The sequence below is a fragment of the Podarcis melisellensis genome (genome assembly GCF_964234715.1).
Source record: "Podarcis melisellensis genome assembly, chromosome: W".
In the NCBI taxonomy this organism is placed as follows: domain Eukaryota; kingdom Metazoa; phylum Chordata; class Lepidosauria; order Squamata; family Lacertidae; genus Podarcis; species Podarcis melisellensis.
Window position 1 is genome coordinate 31263919 of NC_138535.1, and position 17369 is coordinate 31281287.

General features: G+C 43.6%; 1 protein-coding gene and 1 long non-coding RNA gene across 2 annotated transcripts in view; one reads left to right on the forward strand and one right to left on the reverse strand.

The window, feature by feature from the left end:
- Positions 1-4450, forward strand: part of LOC309361243 (inositol polyphosphate 5-phosphatase OCRL-like) — a gene marked incomplete at both ends in the record, with an annotated part of 178535 nt that extends 174085 nt beyond the window's left edge. Inside the window, 1 exon segment of the mRNA XM_081896157.1 lies at positions 4433-4450. Coding sequence (XP_081752283.1) covers positions 4433-4450 — 18 coding nt within the window.
- The window catches only part of LOC309361330, a 1008653-nt gene that overhangs the window by 543514 nt on the left and 447770 nt on the right, over positions 1-17369 (reverse strand). The window lies entirely within an intron of this gene.

Sequence of the window (17369 nt, forward strand, 5' to 3'; positions counted from 1 at the left end):
GTTGAAATACCGAAGAAGGCGCCCAATAGCCCTAAGACGGGGGCGGAAACAGTACTTAATGATGATCAAGCATTGCCTATGAAGGTCCAGGAGCTTGAAGAAAAAATCCAGCCATTGCCAGCAATACTCCAGGATCCGCAAGGAAGAGGTATTTTTGAGAATCCTGTCTTCACAAATTCCGGGGACATGGCCCTCCCAGTGTTAAGGTGGGGAGGTGGGGTTGGGAGTTTGCAGATAAGAGTCCAAAGTTAAAAATGTAAAGGCTAATGGAATTCTATTTAGAAATCAAAAGTCGCTGTGGTTGTTCAAGTTATAATGTGAGATAAAAGACAAGATGGAAAAGAAAAGATAAGGAAGAGAGAAAAGAGATAGAGAGAAAAAGAAAAAAGAAAAAGAAAACACAAAAAATCCTACTGAAAATAGTTTGTTTGTTAATAAAAGAGAAGGAAAAGAAAAAAAAACCATTGTAATAAGTAAATAGAAAAAAGGGGGAGTGGAGATGGAAAAGTAAAAAAAAGAGAGAGAGAGAGAAATGAGTAATAAGAATGAAAACGAGTAAATGAGTAAGAAGTGAATAGAAATGGATGAATAATGAGTAATAATGTATTAATAAAAAAGGGAGGGTTGTGTGTATAACTAAAGAAGAAGGAGGAGGGAGAGAAAGAGAGAGAGAGAGAGAGAGAGAGAGAGAGAGAGAGAGAGAAGGGAACAAGAAAAAGGGGCAGTTTTAATTCTCCTGTGGGACCCCCAGAGCTTGGTGTCGGGTCCCTAGATCAGGGCTGAGGCGGCCGTTCCAGGAAATGGGCTCCAATGGTTCAGGACGCCTACCTGGGTTCATAGGGCTTTAAAATACGGATAAGAAATGGACTGAAAATCAACTCAATAACATAAAGCATGGTTTTTGCTGTGCCCCCCTGCACTGGCAGGGCAGGGTCCACGCCGCGTTCTTCTAGCCCCCAGCCGGTCCCCGGTGTGCGGTTCCTCTGCTCTTTTGCTCCAGCCGCTGGTGATATTGGCTTGGGGTCGGAGCTGGGTTAGGTGGGGCGTTCCCTCCGGGCTTCCCTGTCTCTCCCAATCCCCTCCTATCCTTACCAATACAGTCGTACCTTGGATCCCAAACGCCTTGCGACTCAAATGTTTTGGCTCCCGGACGCCACAAACCCGGAAGTGAGTTTTCCGGTTTGTGAATGTTCTTTGGAGCCCAAATGTCCGACGGGGCTTCCGCGGCTTCGGATTGAGTGCAGGAAGCTCCTGCAGCCAATCGGAAGCCGCGCCTTGGTTTCCGAATGTTTTGGAAGTCAAACGGACTTCTGGCATGGATTCCGTTTGACTTCTGAGGTACCACTGTATATCTTCTCGGAGCAGGGGCAATCCCATTGCCGCCTTCAGTTCTGGTAAAGCTAAGAATTGCTTGTGCAGATCTTGATGCCTTCAAGGCCGAGGCTGTCATCTGATGAGACCCAGTACTCCTATCAGAGAAGCAAATCCTCAAATACAGTCATACCTCTTCTTCCGCTCGGTTCAGGTTACGTCTTTTCAGGTTGCCTCCCGCGGCGACCCGGAAGTAACGGAACGGGTTACTTCCAGGTTTCACTGCTCGCGCATGTGCAGACGCTCAGAATGATGTGCAGACGCTCAGAATGTTTGTGCTAACTCTTCAGGTGCAAATAAATTTACCTTCGGGTAAATATAAATTGCCGTCCAGTCACTCTTCCCTGCGCGAACTTTTCTTGGAAAAAATGACCTGGCAGGATAGCAGAGTAAATGCAGCGGTCCTGAGTCCATGTGAGAAAGGGATAAATTAAGTCCAAAGACAGATCGGTTCTTATCTCTAGAAGTGTTTATTTACAAGCTATAAATCAGTCTCTTCCATCAGAGTTTTCCTGCATTCTCCGTGCTTCCAAAGCACACCGATTCACAGCCTCTCCGTTGAGCTGTGACTCTCAGGCAAAATCGAAAGGAACTTTCACAGACAAAGCCTGTGACGTCCGGCCCTGCTTCGGGCTCCTCCCAGATACAGGACACCACGGAGTTTTAACCCTGTTTGTTCCAAACTCCACACCCCCTCTTGTCCTGCGTCTGGGGACAATAGCCAACAATGCTTTCCCCATACACAAACCCTCACAGAACTCCTCGTGCTTCTGGAAGGTTAATGGTTTTGTGAAACCATCAGCGAGGTTCTTTGTTGAGGGACAGTATTTCAGAGCAACTAGCCCCTCACGAACGCTCTGACACACATTTTGAAAACGTATGTCCAAATGTTTGGTCCTCGCCTTGAATTGCCCTGTCTCAGCTAATTTAAGGCACGGTTGATTGTCTTCATGCACCACAACGGGCAGACAAACCTCTCCACAGATTTCCTCGATCAAACACACATAGAACTCCAGCTCTCTGCAAGCATCTGATAGCGCACTGAACTCAGCTTCAGTAGACGAAAGCGCTATGAGACTTTGCTTCCGGGACCTCCACCCTATCACTGAGTCCCCAAACTTCACCACCAGACCTGACACTGATTTGCGGTCCTCAGAGTTACCCCAATCTGCGTCCACAAAGCAAGTCAGTTTGACTTCTCCTTGAGCTGGCAACCTAAGACACAAGTCTTTGGTTTCCTGCAAATACCTCAGAACTCTCTTGATGCCATTCCAGGCTTGCACACTAGGACTTGAAGCCTCTCTACTGAGCAGATTGACAGCAAATGCAATGTCTGGTCTGCTCCACTGTGACAGATACAACAGACTGCCCAGAGCTGACTGAAAGAGTTCAGTATTTTCGAACACCACGCGTTCTACTTGCTGACACTCCTTCACAAATCCAGCTTCCATGGGTGATCTGGCACCTGCACAATCAGACACCCTGAACTTCTCAAGCAACTGTTCAATCTTACCCTTCTGGCAAAGCAAAAAGCTTCCATCACTTGTTCTTGTGATCTGGACGCCTAAATAGGATTTGACATCTCCAAGCTGCTTTAACTTGAACCGCTTTCCAAGCTCTTTAGCAAACTTCTCCACCTGTTCACCTGTCTGTGCCAAAACTAAGATATCATCAACAAACACAAGCACCACTTGCTGTTTTACGCCTGAATCTTTAATGTAAAGACAACTGTCTGCAAGAGATCTCTTAAAACCTAGCTCCTCTAAAGCTTCATGTAGGCACATATTCCAATTCCTGGCAGATTGGCGTAATCCATAGATGGATTTGTGCAACCGCCACACGACGCCTGGCTCACTGACTTCAAACCCTGGAGGAGGAAGCATGTACAACTCCTCCTTGAGATCTGAGTTCAGGTAGGCGACATCTACATCAAAATGGTTCACTTTCCAACCTCTCTGTGCTGCTATTGCCAAAAGCGCTCTCAGAGTCTCTGCTCTTGAGGTTGGCGAATACACTTCCGTGAAGTGTACACCCTTTTTCTGTGTGACTCCTCGGGCCACTAATCTCGCTTTATACTGTGGTTCTCCTGCTTCTGTGGGTTTCAAACGGTAAATCCATCTGCAGCTAACAGCTTTTTCGCCCATCGGCAACTTCGTGAGAGAAAACACACCTAGAGACTCCATTGAGTTCATCTCCTTCTGCATCGCCTCATGCCATTTCCTGGCTTCTTCCTGAGGCAACTTCTGAACATCCTCAAAGGATTCAGGTTCACATCTAGCCACACCAACCCAGACACTAGTGGCTTAATACCTTTCAGGTGGCTTTCCCTTGGTTGATCTAGTTGACCTCCTCAGCGTGAATTCTGGAACTGCGCCTGATTCACCTGGATCAACTCTACTATCCTCTGTGTCTGACACATCCCCCTCTGACCTGCTGCGCCGTTTCGGGCGTACAGCTGGTTGTGCTGGTGAGGATGGTGCACTCCTTAGCTCAGACTTGACAGAGACCTGTGGAGGGGTCCTGGGACTCCCTTTTGGAGAGCCTGGCGCTGGACCCTGCGGCTGTGGACCATGCACATCAGCAGCAGGTTCAGCCTCACCCTCCTCTTCCTCATCTGAGTCTGATAGAACATCTGGGTTCCCGTGAAGACGTTTCCACCCACTCTGCTCGCAAAACTCAGCACTGCCGCTAATAAGCAGCTTAGACTGGTTGCCAGTAGGGTATGCGAAACGCCACGCCTTTGAACCCGGCTCATAGCCCACAAAGATCATCTTCCTAGACCTTGGCTCACCCTTTCTGCACTTGGCCTTTGGAATGAGAACCCAAGCCTGAGACCCAAAAACATGAAAGTAGTGTACTTTAGGCTTCCTCTGATGCAACAAAAAAAAACGGTGTGTTGCCTACACTGGAATTGTACACCCTGTTCTGTACAAAACATGCTGTCCGATAACTCTCAGCCCAAAAGTGCTGTGGCAAACCTGAGTCTGCCAACATAGCGTTTGCAGATTCCTGTAATGTGCGAAACTTTCTCTCTGCGACCCCGTTCTGTTGCGGACTGTAGGGGGCAGACAATCGATGATTGATACCCTTCTGCCTGAAAAACGATTGCAGCGCAGAACCTGTGAACTCCCCCCCCCCCCCCGCGATCAGATTGAAAGGAAATCACCCTGGTAGAGAACTGTAGCTCTATCGCTGTGATCCAATCCCTGATCACGGTAGCCGCTTCTGACTTGCATTTAAGCGCAAAACCCCAAGAAAACCTCGAAAAATCATCAATCAGAACCAGAACCCACTTAGACCCAGCTAAAGAAGGTGTTGGCATGGGTCCTGACAAATCTGCATGCACAAGTTCAAAGGGTTTGCTGGTTCGCCTCTCTGACCTGGGGTATGAGCATGTTGTGACCTTCGACTGCTTACAGGCTTGACAATCTAGGTATTTGTCACAAACCTTGAATCTACAACCAATGGTGTTTTCGGCAGCCTTTCTCACAAGCGACCACCCAGCATGCCCAAATTTCTTGTGCCATAAGTGAATACAATCATTGTGTGGTGGGACATTTGCACACTGCACATGGGCATCTTCAATGGACTCTCCACTAGCCCCATTTTCCACCAGCCCCATTTTTCCACCAGTCCCATTTTCCACTAGTCCCATTTTTCCACCAGCCCCCTTTTCAACAGGCATCTGCACCAGAAAGAGCCTGTCTTTTCTCTCAACGCTGTAGATCTTCTTCCCATCCCTGTAAAAAGAGCACAAATTGTTAGAGAACAGAACATTGAACCCATCGTCATTTAGTGCTGGCACACTTAAAAGAGAGTGTGCAAGCTCTGGAACCACAAAAACCTGCACCCAATGATCCAAGAAAGAACAATAAAGGAACCCAGATTCAGTCAATGGTCTCTGAGACCCATCTGCTAATTTTACGTAGCGTTTAGTTTTAACTGTCTTGCAGTCCCTCAGGAACTCTTTAGATTTTACAAGACTGTGAGAAGCTCCAGAATCGATAATAAAAGATAAAGTGTCTCTCTGGCTGTTTTCTAAAGCTGCCATGGCGTTGCTCGCACCCCCACCGGGGCCTCTGCCAGTGTCCTTCCTGGTTGCCATGGCCACAGCCTCCCCCCAATCAAGGCTTTTGCCTTTTCCCAGAGCCACCGTCGCAGCTGTGAGGTGATAAGACGACTTGTCTTTGTTTTTCTCCTGGCCTGCAGCTTTCTCACGTTGCCGCTGAGAACAGGCCTTGGGAAACTGCTTTGTTGACATTCCACTGCAGCTGGTGTCCTTGGCAGCCTGGGCCTCTAGCGGATGCTTCCCAGCGCTGTTGGACGTCGCAGCAAAGCACAAACAACTTTCGGAGACTTTCGCTTTCTCAGAGCTCTTGGAACGGCTTGCACCCCCACTCTTGGGTGCACAGCAGCCTGAGGAACAGCTTGCCACTGCTTTCCTCCTTTCAGCTCTCAGCATCTCTCCCGCACACAGTCCATCACACAGACGTGTTGAAGCATTGCAACAGCTCCCCAACACTGTCCCAGCCCCCACTGGGCTTTCTGGGCAACCTTCAGCCTCTCCTGGGCTTCCTCCAGCCCCCTCTGGCCTGGCTCCCGCTGAGCTTTCACACACACTCCTCAGCGCCTGCCAGGCGGCCTGGGCCGATTCAGCGCCCTCCAGATGAGGCTTCAGCACAGCGTCCACAGCTGCTTGCAACATGCAAAGCTGCCTCTGCTCTTTCTCCCTCAGCATAGCAGTAGCTTGCGTGGGTGGTGCCGGCTCCTTCTGGACTGGACTCCAGAGCCCTGTGGCCACAAACCACCCCCTGGCTCTTCTTGACCAGGCCTCCCAATTGGCTCCATGCAATTTTTCACCGGGGTAGCTCTCTTGGCTCTGCTGTGCCTGAGCAGCAGCCATCTCCTCCCCCCGGGGCTTCAAACGTACTCACTCTGCCAGCAAGCAGGTCCTCCGAAGCAGCAGCCGTATCTCTTGGCTCTTGGCTCCGATCACCAGCATCTCCCACTGCCCTTTCCTGGCAGGAGATCACAGCAACTCAAAGCTGGCAGCCTTCCTCCCTTCTCACACTTGTCAGGAAACACGTAAGATCCATAACCTCTTCAGGTGCAAATAAATTTACCTTCGGGTAAATATAAATTGCCGTCCGGTCACTCTTCCCTGCGCGAACTTTGCTGGAAAAAATGACCTGGCAGGATAGCAGAGTAAATGCAGCGGTCCTGAGTCCATATGAGAAAGGGATAAATTAAGTCCAAAGACAGATCGGTTCTTATCTCTAGAAGTGTTTATTTACAAGCTATAAATCAGTCTCTTCCATCAGAGTTTTCCTGCATTCTCCGTGCTTCCAAAGCACACCGATTCACAGCCTCTCCGTTGAGCTGTGACTCTCAGGCAAAATCGAAAGGAACTTTCACAGACAAAGCCTGTGACGTCTGGCCCTGCTTCGGGCTCCTCCCAGATACAGGACACCACGGAGTTTTAACCCTGTTTGTTCCAAACTCCACATAACAACACCGTATCGTTGGCATGTAGCAAAATGGATACATTATGGGATAAAACTGAAACAGGGAAATATCTGACCATTTGGGTTCCTTTATTACATTATTTACATAAATGTTAAATAGCAGAATTTTAGAAAGTATTTCAAAGTGTTTAAAATGATTTAGGAATTACAAGGTTAACTTTTTAAAAAAGATATTAAATAAGTTTTAAAAGCCTGTATGTGTAACTACTGATGATGTTGGGGGGTGGCGGCAGCTGTGGTTGTAAGACTCCCTTAAAACTGATTTACAGTGCTGGCTCTTGGGGACTGAAAGGGCACATAAAAAGGCCTTGCCCAAATTAAAGAAAAACCAACAAACAACCCCAGTCAAACAATTAAAAAAAACCAGCCTGTGGAGCTCAGATGAACAAGTCCCACTTTGGTGCAACTTGACCGGAATGACATGCACAGATGCTCCCTTCTTTTTCTCAGTGATTACAGCTCTTTTGGCTGGGGTGTGGCATGCAGCTGAAACAGTATTTAAGGAAGCTCAAGTGTTCCGTGTGAAGCTCCAGGAGCTTGAAGAGAAACTCCAGGCGTGGCCAGCAACACTCCAGGAGCCGCAAGCCAGAGGTATTTTTGAGAATCCTGTCTTCACATGGCCCTCCCTCCCAATGATGTTGGGTTTCAAGTCCCATCATCCCTGATGAGCGCTGGCCATGTTGGCTGGGGCTTAGGGGAGTCCCACCACAGTCTGGAGCCCAGTTCAGTGCGCCTTTGTGGGCAGCTGGTAGCCATGCCAGGGTCGCCTTCGCTGCGTGGAAGGGGTGGCCTCCCCCCCACCCCATGCGCAGGAGACCAGAGGCCAGTAGCAGACTGCGCATGTGCCTCTGAAGGGCACAAAGGTTTGCTGCCTCCATGTGTGCCCATTTTCTTGCCAAAAAGAATAAAAATACAGCATATGGTTGCACATACCAGGCACCAATGTTAATGGTGGTTCTTTGGCTTTTCCTTCAGGTGAGGAACATGAGGAGGAGGAGGAGGAGCAGCAGCAGGTGGAGAAGGAAAAATAAAGAAAATGGGGGGGGGGATATATATTTCCCTATATATTTCTATTCTTAGTTCTATGTATTGCTTCTTTATTTAATAAAATTTATTTTTAAAAGCCTGCAAAGTGGTTTACCAAAACAAAAAACAAAAAAACCACCACAGCAGTAAAATCAAGAAAAATCAATAATCCTACTTTAAAACATACAAAAGCTAAAATATTAAAAGAGATGAAAATTACTTCAACTTCCTAAGCTTCTAGGTATGCTTGCCTCAACAAGAATGCTTTTAGCAGGTGCCTGAAAAGCGTCTAGCAAAGGCACGTGCTTTGTTGCAAGAGGCGGGGAGTTCCAAAGGGCAGGTGCTGCCACACTAAAGCATGCAGTACAGATATTCTGCGGAACCTGTGGTAGCGCTTGAAACTGTGAGAATTCCAGCTCCATGATTGCAGTCATGGGATTGCTGTCTATGTTTTGACTTCACAGAGTGGGAAGTGACGGCGACAGGATGTTTGTGTTCCTGTGTTCCGTGAAGTGGGACTATTGTCCTTTTTCTCTTTGCTGTCTGATGCTCGAGAGAGAGGGAGCCATGTTGCAGTGCTCCGTGTGTGTTTATATGTAAATAAAGTAGATTAGCCAAAATGCTGAGGTCTGTCACGCAAGTTGCGCAAACTCTGCGGATCCCCAAGTGTGCCGGTGTCGCTTGGCATCGGTCGCTGGGATGTTCGGGCTGAAGAAAGCTTATGAAGCTCCCAAACGATCGACCAGGAGGGAGGGAACATGCCAGTCGGGCACGTGTCTCTGCCAGGGTGCTACTCGAGTGTAGGCTGAACTCCTGACAGAAACTACGGAAGGGGAGGTTTTAGTCATGGGGATTTCACCATGCTCTGAAAAGGAAAACATTGATTTCAACAGCAGGCCTGCACAGCAGCAATCTACTCGCCTGCGAGTCTCATCATGATCAGTGGGACTTCTTCCCGAGCCGGCGGTACATAAGATGGGCTGCACCCCTTGCACCCAACTTGTACCTAAAACTCTGCACAAGCCTGCCTGCACCAGAGAAGAGTGGAGCTGGAAGGGACCCCTGAGGGTCATCAAGCCAACCCCCTGGGGCAATGCAGGAATCTCAAGTAGACTATCCCTGACCGATGGCCCCCCGTCTTCTGTTTTTCCTCTCAGCCAGGACACACAACAACGGAGACTGGAGGTGGGGGGAAAGATAAATTTTGACGAGGGAAAGGCAATGGGGCCGATTTGTCAGGCGCACACAGGCACAGCTTGAAGACTTTACGCAGAGAGGAACCCCACACGGGAGACACAGATACACAAGCACACAGAAGTCAATAACCCAAGAGTGGCTTCTAAGTGGGGGGTTGGCTGAGGACAGGGTGGGGCGGAAACATGTGGAGCTTTGCAGAGGGGAGGCAGAAAGCGGTTGTCAGAGGGAAACTCACTTTCCCTGTTTAGAAACCGGCCAAGATCCCTTCTGCATTTGCAGCGCTGTCCCCAAAGTGACCCTTTCAATCCACTTGGTAGTCCAGCTGTAGGCGCTGGTCTTCCAGGCAGAATGAAAGGCGCACCCACCGATCCCGCTTCCTTCCTCTCCCCTTCCTGCCCCCCTCCGTTCTTTGCTCACCTGCCTCCTTCCCGTCCTCTCCCCTGCCTGCCTCCTCCAGCCGGGAGCGCCCACCCATGACTCCCAGCTTCCCAAGCCACCAGTGAATGTCCCCCCCCCCGCAGGATGACACCCAGTGCGGACCGCCCCCACCCTGCTCCGCCACTGCTGAGAGCAGGACATCTCTGAAGACTCGGCTGGGGTTCTGTAATCTCTGGTGATACATCCCACTGGCTGAGGTGTGGTGAGCTGCAGACTGACTCCCACAAGTCACCAGCTGAGAGGTCCATGGTCCAGATGCCACTACACCCCTAGGTGCTGAAAAGTACCAACTTGAATGGCTCTGAAAGGAAATCAGACAAATTCAACCTTGAGATTTCTATGCTGTCCATCGGACTGGGTTGCCCCAGCCATTCTGGGCAGCTGCCTCACTCTGGCTCATCAGAGGTCCGGCCCTGCTTGGGAATATGAGTGGGAACAATTTTCTGTTCTACTCACGGGTAGTTGTTTTAAGATCAAATTGTCCACAGGAAAAAGTCAGCGCTCTCCGGCAACAGCAATGCGGCTTCACTCCGTAAAAGAAGCAGTCAATTCGAAGCACCGTGCCACTCACCCCACGTCGCTCCGGATCCCCGAAAACGGGTTTCCCCACGAGTAGGGGAGGCGCAAAAGGTGCCAGCCGAATCCCATGTTCACAGGCTTCTCCCGCCTGTGATTTTTAGTGGGTCCCCGCCTTCGCCGTGGCGGCCAGACCCTGATTTCCACGAAGCAAATTCCTCCCGATCAGAGGAATTCAGCCATTGCTGCAGGCGCCAACCCGGAAGTCCCCCATATTTACAGTTATTTATACCTCTATAAAATGCTATTCATGATAACACAGTGAAATGAAATGTAAGATATCAGAATAAAGAAAAAGGGAACAAAAAGAGAATAAAAAAGTAAAAAAACAGGTCATATATGAATTTTTTTAAAAAGTAGATAAGTACTCACAATACATAGCCATTTCTCATCTATATTTACATTCAATTGTATAATTTCGTCTTGTCCTTATCTACCTTAAACAAATTGTTACTTTTGAAAGAAAAAAGAAAAAAGGGGAAAAGAAAAAGAAAAAAAGAAAATAAAAAAAACCACTTCCACCGTTCACCTCACGCGTTTTTAATAATCCGTTCTTCAGAGCCTCTGTTCTTCATATTTTCCCTTTGGGTTTCCTTAATGTCTCACTTTTTTATATTACGCAGAAGATTATTCTAAACACAACCAGATTTTTGTAGTTGAGCCCTGGTTTTCTAAATAATAATTTAAACACTCCCATTGCTTCATAACCATAGTTTTGGATTTTCTCCTTATTATATCTGTCAATTTTGCTAATTCCAGGTACTCGCAAAGTTTCCCCAACCATTCTCTTTTTGTTGGGATGCTTTCCTCTTTCCAATAGCTAGCAATCAAAATTCTTGCCGCTGTTGTCGCGTATAGAAATAAGTTAATTTTCTCTTTGGGGATATCTTTATCTAAGATTCCTAATAAATATGCCTCTGCCTTTTTTTTATGTGATGTCCTTATCAATTTTTTTATTTCGTCATGGATCATGTCCCAAAAGATTTTAATCTTTGGGCAAGTCCACCACATGTGATATAATGTACCTGTGATGGGATAATTAGCTGCTTGTGCGTAAAAGCTTAATCCCTCTCTGGTTTGGCTGGTCAACCAAACCCAGGCACTAACGGAGCCCCCAAAGCATGACTCCGTCAGTCGCTGGTAGAATCTGACAGTGGGCGTCTGCGGAATTTACTCCAACATAAAAGCTGTTTGACGGACATGGGCCTTCGTGACTCTCTGCGTGACAGTTTCCGGCGAGGGGTGGGAGTTCCTAACGGGGGTCTTGTTACCTCTTCACTATTCTCACTAGAAGTATCCCAGAGCCTCCCCTCCGACTCCCCTTCCGCTGGAACTCCTGCGCTCCCCCTGCTGGTTCCTGCTTCTGCTGTAGGGTCTCTCCTATTCTCCTGGAGCCTTTCCCCCATCTCTCTCTCTGATGGCAGTTCCCTGACAGTACCTTTTGTTCTGTTACATTTCCAACATTTGTCGTTGTTCCTTTTATTTATTTTTGACAATCTGTCAGGGGTTAGGTACCATCTGTGGTGCATTTTTCTGAAATTCTCCCTTAATAAATCACAAGCAGTAAAATTTATATTTCCCTCCCAAAAAGTTTTCCATCTTTCCAGATCTATCTCATATCCCAAATCGTGCTCCCATTTTAACATGTTTTCCCCTTTCGTCTCTTGTTCTAGGGTGGTTTTCATTAATAGTCTATACATTTTGGCAAGTATTTTTTGATCGCTCTGTAGTATTTCCTTTTCTAATTTTGAGGTTTTATTTTCAAATCCCCCCCTTTTTATGTCTTTTTCATAAGTTGCTTTTAATTGATAATATTGTAACCAATTTATTCTAAATGTTTGTAATTGTTCGTAAGTTTTTAATTTAATATTTCCATCTGCTTCCTCCAGGGCTGCTAGTAAGACTGATGTTTTTGGAATGTTCATTGACTGTGAATAGAACGTTTGCTGACAGCTAGTTAAACAAGAGAAATATTTTGTTTCCACTGTCTCCTTCTGCGTTTAAAAAGGAGTAAAAGTAACTGAAAATTGAAACTAACTTTAATGTTTGAACTGTGTTTAAAAGGATTAATACAAATAGAAACTGTTTCCCTCTAGAGGAAGCCTTTGAAACTGTTACAAGAGCTGAGCTGGGGGAATTTCCAGCTGCAAGCTTAAAAGCCGTGAGATTCTGAGATTGACCTTGAACTGGATAAGAATGTCGACAGAAGAGGCCTTAGTGGTTGTTTTAAGTAAGATAAGTGATTCACTGGAACAGCTTAACAAGAAAGCGGATGTGGTAACTACTAAAATTGATAATTTGGGACAAAAAGTGACTACTAATACAGAAACTATTCAGAAGTTGATACAGGATTCTACTCTGACATGGCAAACTGCGGAGAAGGCTAGGGAGAAAGTTGTTGCTGTTGAACCTAAAGTAACACAATTGGAGAGAGAGAGTGTCCCAGCTTTACAGATGCAACTTGATGATCATAAGTTGATGCCCTCTATGATTGAATTTAAAGAAAATCAGATTTTGAGGAGCAGAGTCCTATCTGAACTGGAGGACTTGGGTCAAGAAGAGATCAAACTTGTGAGGGGTTTCAGACTTGGAAGAGGAGGGGGGAAAGAAAAGAACAAAATAAGAGATTGTTGGAACTACCAGAAGAACCTAGAAGGACAACAGTCAAGAGAAAAATTTTTGAAAGACGTCCCGAAATATCTTTTGGATCTTAGGTCTAACTAGGGAGATTTGGTCGCCCTGTCGAGAAGGAATAAAATCATCTCTAGGTGGGAGTTTCCCCAAGATCTGCTCTCCAGCCTCAAAGGAAGGAAAATAAAAATAAGATCAGCAGAAGACAAAGTAAAGTGCATGTATAAGTACGAAGAAGACTTGCAGAAGCGACTTGGAAAAGAGTTAAGAGCCTCGGACAGAAGATCACCAGGTTGATGAACTATATGGAATTAGTGGAAATGACTGGCAGATTCCGAGACCAGGGAGAAGAGACGGTGGAAGAAGATTGGAAAAAGTTTAAAGACTATTTATAGAAATATTGTAAAATTACTGAGTGTTAGAAAAATGTTGGAATGAAGTTACATGGCTTTAGTAGAAATGTTATAAGGAATTAAGTACAATTAGATTATTAGAGTATTAAAGGGAAAATAAGTTTAAAATATGTTAAGATAACTATATGACAGAAAATAGAGGAAGATGGAAAGGAATTGCTGAAACAATTAATAGAAGTGGAAGACAAAAAGGGAGGTGTGAGGAGGTCCTTGAAACAAGTGAATGAAAGTTAAGATATTGAAATATGATCTGAGTTTTAAATTGTTTTTGTTTGGTTTGGTTTAGTTTATTGTGTAAATGTTTTGTTGTGTAATGTTTATATATTGTATTGTATTTTTTTCATTTTCTTTTTTCTTTCTTTTCTTTTCTCTTTTGTAGTGTTTAAAAGTAATAAATATTATTTAAAAAAAGAAGATAAATGGAATCCAAAATTTGCTTTCAAAGATGAGGAAGGAAGATATATTGCAGCTGAAATTTCAGCACAAGGCGAGAATTTTTTGGTATTAGGAATCTATGCACCTAATGATGGCAAAGCGGAATTTTTTAAGAACCTGGAAGCAAGTCTGCTGGAATACTTGGATTATAAAATTATTTTGATGGGGGATTTGAATGGAGTTGCATCTACCTTGATGGACAGAACTGAGAGATCAAAGGTTACGAACTCTGGCAGACTACCGAAGACTTTCTTTGATCTAACTGAAAAATTTGATCTGTCAGATATATGGAGAATTAGAAATCCAATGGAAAGAGACTTCACTTTTTTTCAGATGCACACCAAGTATTTTCGCGAATAGACTCTATATGGATATCCAGAGACTTGGTTCCTAAAGTGGCCAAAACGGAAATTTGCCCTAAAACCTGTTCAGATCATAATGCAGTTTCTATGGACTTGAAAATGTTTGTTCAGGGTCCCTTCAGATGGCGAATGAATGACGATTTGTTGAGAAATTCATCAATTGTAAATAAGGCCCAAAAAACCCTAAAGGATTATTTTGAACTTAATATGACTCAAGGAATGGAGATAAGGGTGATTTGGGAGGCCAGCAAAGCAGTAATGAGAGGGTTTCTGATGCAACAAAATGCAATTAGGAGAAAGTCATAGAATGAGACAAAAGACAAAATTATAGAACAACTGAAAGACAAAGAGAAGAAGCTTAGAGGAAACCCAAAGAATTTGCAGATCCAAAAAGAAATTAAAACCTTACAGGTTCAATATTCACAGTTAGTAAACCAAGAAATTGAATGGAAGATAAGAAGGATGAAACAAAGAAATTTTGAATCTGCAAATAAATGTGGGAAACTATTAGCCTGGCAATTAAAAAAGAGACAAAAACAAAGTACTATTACAAACATTGTTACAGAAGGAAAATCGGTAGAGAAACCTGCAGACATTAGAAAATGTTTTAATAAATATTATAAACAACTGTATAAAAAAGAAAAAGAAGATCTAGGGAAAATCGAGCAATTTATAAAGAACAACGGACTGCAAAGGATTCCAAAAGATAAAAAGAACCTACTAAATGGCGTAATTACAAGCCAGGAAGTGGAACATGCAATAAATTCAATGCAACTTGGCAAGACACCAGGACCTGATGGTCTATCAGCGAAATATTATAAGACATTGAAAGATTGGCTTATACAACCTCTGGTAGAAATATCTAATTCAATTTTACGGGGGGGGGGGGAGCACCTGAAACCTGGAAACAAGCGTACATTACTCTGATTCCTAAACAGGGTCAGGATAGATCCAACGTTAAAAACTATAGACCAATCTCCCTACTCAATGTGGATTATAAATTTTTTGCAAATATATTGGCTAATAGACTAAAAAAGGTTTTATCTGAGTATATTCATAAAGACCAGGCAGGATTTCTGCCTGGAAGACATATGCAAGACAATATTAGAAATGTTGTGGATATTTTGGAAAAGTTAGAAGCAAGAAAGAGTTGTAAAGCAATGTTAATGTTTACCGATGCTGAGAAAGCCTTTGACAATGTTTCTTGAAGTTTTATGTTACATAACTTAGAGAGTATGGGGATAGGTCATGATTTTATAAATGGTATTAAAGCGATCTATCAAGAACAAAAAGCTAAAATTATTGTAAATAATGTGGTTTCAGAGGAAATTAGAATTGAGAAGGGAACCAGGCAAGGGTGTCCACTGTCCCCTCCGCTGTTTATCTCGGTTCTGGAGGTCTTGCTAAGTATGATTAGAAAAGATGAACAAGTTAAAGGTATTACAGTAGGTTCAAAACAATACAAATTAAAAGCCTTTGCTGATGATTTAGTTTTGACATTACAAGATCCAGACTCCAGTGCAGTTAAAGCACTGGAGCTAATACATGAGTTTGGTCAGGTAGCAGGATTTAAATTAAACAAGAGCAAGACCAAAGTAACAGAGAAAAATCTGGATAATGAAGAAAGGAAAATATTACAAGAAAAAACGGGCCTAGGTTTTGTGAAAAAAGTTAAATATTTGGGGGTGAACCTGTCTGGGAAAAATTTGAATTTGTATAAGGATAACTATGAGAAAATATGGAATGAAATTAAAAGAGATTTAGAGGTGTGGTCTAACTTAAAATTGTCATTAATGGGCCAGATTTCTGTGATTAAGATGAATGTGCTGCCAAAGATGCTTTTTTTGTTTCAAGCCCTCCCAATTATAGACAATGTGAAATGTTTTAAAGAATGGCAAAAAGCTCTTTTTAGATTTATCTGGCAGGGGAGGAAACCCAGAATTAAATACAAATTACTTACGGATTCCAAAGAAAGAGGGGGATTCTCTCTAACAGACTTAAAAATCTATTTTGAAGCTGCCACACTTTGTTGGATTAAAGAATGGATGAAATTAGAAGATACAGATTTACTAGATTTAGAGGGATTTGATACAATGTGTTTGGTTGGCATGCATATTTGTGGTATGATAAAGTAAAAGCCCATAAAGCATTTAAAAATCATATAATTAGGAAATCGTTGTATAATGTTTGGATAAAATACAAAGACCTTTTAGAAAGAAAGACGCCCAGATGGCTTTCACCAATGGAGGCAAAGGCCCAGAAAAAATTAAATATGGATACCAAATGGTTGAGATATTATGACTTATTAATAGAGGAAGAGGAATGTTATAAATTAAGACCATTTGAGCAAATTAAAGATAAGCTAAATTGGCTACATTACCACCGGATTAATGAATTGTATAAATTGGATAAGAAAAACGGTTTTGCCTTGGAAAAATCTAAGTTGGAGATGGAGTTGTTAGATACTGAAGGTAAAAACTTATCTAAAATGTACAAGCTTTTGCTGGAGTGGCATACGGAAGATGAACAAGTTAAATTGGTGATGATAGATTGGGCAAGAGATTTAGGACATAACATAATGTTTGAGGACTGGGAAAGATTGTGGAAGAAAGGGGTGAAGTTCACCGCATGTACTTTGTTAAAGGAAAATATTGTGAAAATGATGTATAGATGGTATTTGACTCCTGTAAAATTAGCAAAGATGTATCATAATTGTGATAATACATGTTGGAAATGTAAAGAAAAGGAAGGAACATTTTTCATATGTGGTGGACCTGCTCCAAGGTGAAGGACTTCTGGGAAAAGATTTATAATGAATTGAAAAAAATGTTGAAATATACATTTATAAAGAAGCCAGAGGCCTTTCTTCTTGGAATAGCAGGTTCGGCATTGCCCAAGAAAGATGTTAATCTATTTTTGTATGCCACAGCTGCGGCTCGTATTTTGTTAGCTAAAAAGTGGAAAACTCAAGAATTACCAACAGTAGAAGAATGGCAGATGAAGATGATGGATTTTATGGAGCTAGCCGATCTAACCGGAAGAGTCCTCGACCAGAAGGAGGAGGAACACCACGGAGAATGGAAGAAATTTAATGATTATTTAGCTAAATTTATTAAACTAAAATAACAGGAAATAGCGTCCAGATACTTAATGGGCTTAGGATTGCATTTATGTTAACTGATAAAATAATATGTTTAATACAAGAAGGAGAAGATTTAAAGATGTTAATGTTTAATTTAAAGGGTATTAAAATTGGGATTTGGAAAACGAGGAAGCCATTTTACAAAGTAAATAACTGTTATTTTCAATAAGGTTATGGTTTATGTTTGTTATGTTTTGTTTGTTTTATGTTTTTGTTTGTCATTGATATTGTAAAAACTAATAAAATTTTTGGA